This window comes from Benincasa hispida, chromosome 5 (assembly GCF_009727055.1).
Source record: "Benincasa hispida cultivar B227 chromosome 5, ASM972705v1, whole genome shotgun sequence".
Taxonomy (NCBI): Eukaryota; Viridiplantae; Streptophyta; class Magnoliopsida; order Cucurbitales; family Cucurbitaceae; genus Benincasa; species Benincasa hispida.
This window is the reverse complement of record NC_052353.1, coordinates 36,323,799-36,328,159: the sequence shown is the minus strand read 5'-3', so window position 1 is coordinate 36,328,159 and position 4,361 is coordinate 36,323,799. Positions and strand designations below refer to the sequence as shown.

Here is a 4,361-nt window from a genome sequence, read left to right as displayed (position 1 = left end):
ATTTTTGCTGGATATATATGTATACCTATATATATATATATATATATATATATTCTTTTAGAAAGTATGAATCATGTTTTAATTTTTAATTTTTTTAACTACATGACTTCCACTAAATGACTTGATATACATATACTTTTATTTTCTCCATTGCAGTTCTCCAAACATTAAATATAAATGGCCACTAAGATAGTAACGAATCAACTTTAACTTTTGACTTGGGCATGCAACTTACCACACGACATTAAGACGACAACCAGATCATACATACCTAATCTAGTTAAACCTATACTTTTGGATTCAACTAAATATACCCGAGACATGTTTTAAAATAATTTTAAAAATACTAAAATTATTTTCTCATGTTCATATTAATTACTCTTAAATGTGATTTAAATAATTCAAAATCTATTTTGATGGTATATATGAAACTCACATTAAAAAAATTATAAAATATAACACTAAATCATTCTTTTAGTGATTTAAGATATATTTCAAAATGACTTTTAAATATAACAAAAGTGATTCTAACACTTTCAAAATCACTTCTAAACATATATTCTTCGGGTTTTGGATAGAAACTCTATGACTATAAAAAGGGTCGAAATCAAGAAGAAAAGACAAAAGTCTTTAACTAAAGGCCAAAGTGTGTCCAATGCTTAAAACTTGAAGAGGCATAAGTGCCCATGTATGCCCCTTACTTGGTTATGTTAAAAGGGTACACAAAGCCTTGCTGTCTACCATGTGAACATATATTATGCCTTTCTTTCTCTCTCCTTTCCTATTGCTAACCCACCAACCAACTGGCAGTTTTTGATTCATTTTCCCTTTAAAATCCCCCTCCAAAAAAAACCCATCAAAATTGTATTCCAATTACAAACATTTTTTTTCTAAGTGTTAGTCCACATAATTTTGTGTTCTTGTTTGGGAGGTGGGGAAATAATAATTTTTTATTTTTCCTATGGATCATGGTCATAATTTATTCGTTTCCTCAGATGGGTCTGTGGAGTCTGGTTGGACAGTGTATTTGGAGAATTCTTCTTCTTACTTTAGTGGAAGAATTAATGATTCTTTTGATGTTCATAAGGATCTTGAAGATGAAGAGGAAGTGGATTTGTCTATGGTTTCTGATGCTTCTTCTGGGCCTCAAATTTTCCGGGAAAATGAAGTCATTTTCCCGGAAAACGATAGTCGTCGTCCGCCGTGCTTTTGCGCTAAGACCGCCGGAAGTTTGGTGAAAAGTGGCCGGAAAATTAAGGGCGGTGATAACCGACGGCAGTGGCCTGATCGGCAGGAGCAAACGACGTCGTTTCTTGATGACACTGCTACCTCTGATCCCAGCTTCAACTTCAATAATTCGGTAGTTTTTTTTTAATTTTTTAATGTTATATTTTGATAGATCTGCATTGTTATTTTTAACCTTTCTCTATTTTATTTTATGTTTTTTTTTGTTCAATAAAATAGTGAAAATCCTAATAAAAGAATTTGTGAAAATCATTGTCTATGGTTTTGGATTGAAGAAACTATTATTATTATTATTTACTTTTAAAAATAATGCTTATTTATTATTATTTGTTTTCTAGTCCATTTTCTAAATTGTCAAAATAATAGTTAAGAATTGGTATTGTTATACCCAAGGTTTGTGATTTGTGATTCGGTTGGGTAATTATTTATGTTTCGTTGGGTAACTATTTTGTTTTTTTGTTTTTATTTTTAAAAATTAAACCTATATCATCCAATTTTTTACCATCATTTGCATCTTTCTTAGTACAATAATTGAATTTTTAGTCAAATTCTAAAAATAAAAACAACTTTTTGAAAGTTGTTTGTTTTAATTATCAAAATTTGGCTTGGTTTTTTAAACAATCGGTGAAAAGTAAATAACAGAAAGAAATTTGAAGGTGGAAGTAATAGTGTCTATAAGCTTAATTTTCAAAAACAAAAACAAAAAGTAAAATGGTTACCAAACGGGATCTTAATTTTTTTTTTTTTTTTTTTAAATTAAGCCTATTTCATTCACATTTCTTTTAATGGTTTGCATCGTTCTTAAGTATACTTGTTGAATTCTTATCAAAATTTCAAAAAGGAAAAAAAACTTTTCGAAAGTTACTTTTTTTAGTTCTCAAAATTTTGCTTGATTTTTTGAACGTTTGGTGAAAAATAATTAACAAATAAAGAAATTTAGAAGTTGAAGTAGTGTCCATATACTTAATTTTAAAAAATAAAAATAAAAAACAAAATGGTTACAAATGGAGTCTTAATTTTTAAGTTTTATGATTGGTATAGTTATATACCAATGTTTTTTTTAAAAGGGGAATGTTAGAGAATAATATATTTTCCTTTATTTTTTAAATTTATGTTTATAAATTAAAATATTTTGATGTCCATAAAAATTTAATAAATTTTTGTGCTTTAAATAATGCAGGAGAGTTCAACCTACCAAAACCAATTTAACACTATGAGACAATCCTCTCTATCTGGAACTCAAAGGCAGAAGAATCAGTTAAGCCAGTTCCTTCTCTCTTCCTTATAAATAAATGAAATTTTATTTTCGATTTTTTAAAATTAAAGATAATTTATTTAAATTTTTAAAAGAGTTGAATCCATAACCAAATTTCAAAAAACAAAATCTAGTTTTTTAGGCTCTATTTTCTAATCATTTGGTCTTCGTTTTTTTATTTTTGAAAATTAACTCTATAGATACTATTTCCAATTTTCTTTATTCGTTATCTACTTCTTACCAATAGTTTAAAAACGAAGCTACATTTTGAAAACTAAAAAAGTACTTTTAAAATTTTATTTTTGCTTTTGCAATTTGTATAAAAATTCAATCATGATACTTAAGAAAGATGCAAATTATTATAAGAAATAGAAGAAAATAGATTTAATTTTTAAAAATTTTTAAAAATTTTAAACCCAAAACAAATTCGTTACCATACGGCTTTAAATTTTTAAACTTTGGCTTGATTTTTAAAAATATGGATAAAATATTTAGACTTAATTTTAAAAAACTAAAACAAAAAATATAGTTACCAAATAGTACATAAGTGTTCCTAAATTTGTTTATTGTGTTTTTCTTAGTATCTAAACTTTCTATCTACATTAACAAAGGTTCTTCTTGTTCTTCTTTTTTCTTTTAATTGTCTACTAAATCCATACCAACTGGTCAAACTTTACTCAATAGACAAATCATCTCAATATCTTGTTAATAAGATTTATGACATGATCTATGGGGAATATATTTCAAGCTTTAAGAGTGCATTGAAACTTTAGGGTTTAAAATATAAAGTAGTTTAACCTAAAGTTTAGCACAAAATGACATAAAATCTCTTTACTTTTAGATTGTGTCCTTACATTTTCAATCTTGTGTTTAATAAACATTAATCTATTCGACATTTTTTCAAATTCACATATCTACTTGACATAAAATCGAAGTTTTTATAGTCAAAAAAAAAAAAAAAATCAACTTTATATTTTATACATCAGTTATCTTTAAATCTTTTGTATTTACATGTCAAGGATCTATATTAGACACAAAATTGAATTTTCAGACACTCATTTAGACATTTTATGAAAATCTTTTAAAAACTTATTAAACATTTTTTTTGGAATGCTCATATGGGTTCAAGTCACAAATTTGAAAGTATGGGACTAAACTTATAATTTAACCATAATATTATTTTTTTTTATGTGAAGATGTTATCATATAGACTTGTGATTTAACTATAAAATCATATTTTCTTTGATATAGGTGGTTTAAAGGGAAGAGATCAGGATTGAGGTAGACACATGATGAGTTTGGTAATGGAGTGATCAAGAAATATATCTAGAATAATAATGGTCACACTACAATTACAAAACTCTCATATATATAACAATTTAGGGTGTTGGTTGAGATAACAAAGGGGAGTTTCTTTTTTTTTTTCCCTAAAAAAATTGTTATTATTATAAATCTATCTGTAATGTGTCACTGAATAATTTGTTGAGGAGGAAAAAGAAAAGTTGTTTTTATTTTGGACATTGAATTGCTTGTCAATGGGATTGTACTACTTTTGCTGTAGCCATGAGCCACTGAACAAATGACAATTATTGTTGTACTAAATGAACATGTATGTTTGTAAAGAGAGGAAGAGAATAATTAAGCACCAATAATATATTTTTTTACCAATATTCTGTGAACAAAAATATATATAATCCGAGATTAATAGTGTATGTATATACTATGTCGATTGTGGTATGCTCATTTTTTATATATATATAATTTTATTTCATGTAAGCGTGTTTGTCTTTAAAATTTTATCATTATTTTTTCTTTGTTGATGTTATCTTTTTAAAAAACAAGAATATTTTAAATTAATATT

At 26.2% G+C, this 4,361-nt stretch overlaps 1 protein-coding gene across 1 annotated transcript; it reads left to right on the top strand.

The window, feature by feature from the left end:
* The first annotated feature begins 961 nt into the window (after nt 1-961).
* LOC120077318 lies at nt 962-3,984 on the top strand. The gene is made up of 3 exons (XM_039031200.1): nt 962-1,360; nt 2,426-2,502; nt 3,752-3,984. Exons 1-3 carry the CDS (start codon nt 962-964, stop codon nt 3,783-3,785), a joined length of 510 nt encoding a protein of 169 aa, XP_038887128.1. The 3' UTR covers nt 3,786-3,984.
* Nucleotides 3,985-4,361: the final 377 nt, after the last annotated feature.

Excerpts from the sequence above, each read along its gene's own strand:
- LOC120077318 (XM_039031200.1), top strand. The coding sequence starts at position 962 with ATGGATCATGGTCATAATTTATTCGTTTCCTCAGATGGGTCTGTGGAG. Across the intron at positions 1,361-2,425 it reads GCTTCAACTTCAATAATTCG|GAGAGTTCAACCTACCAAAA; the intron begins GTAGTTTTTTTT and ends TAAATAATGCAG. Across the intron at positions 2,503-3,751 it reads ACTCAAAGGCAGAAGAATCA|GTGGTTTAAAGGGAAGAGAT; the intron begins GTTAAGCCAGTT and ends TCTTTGATATAG.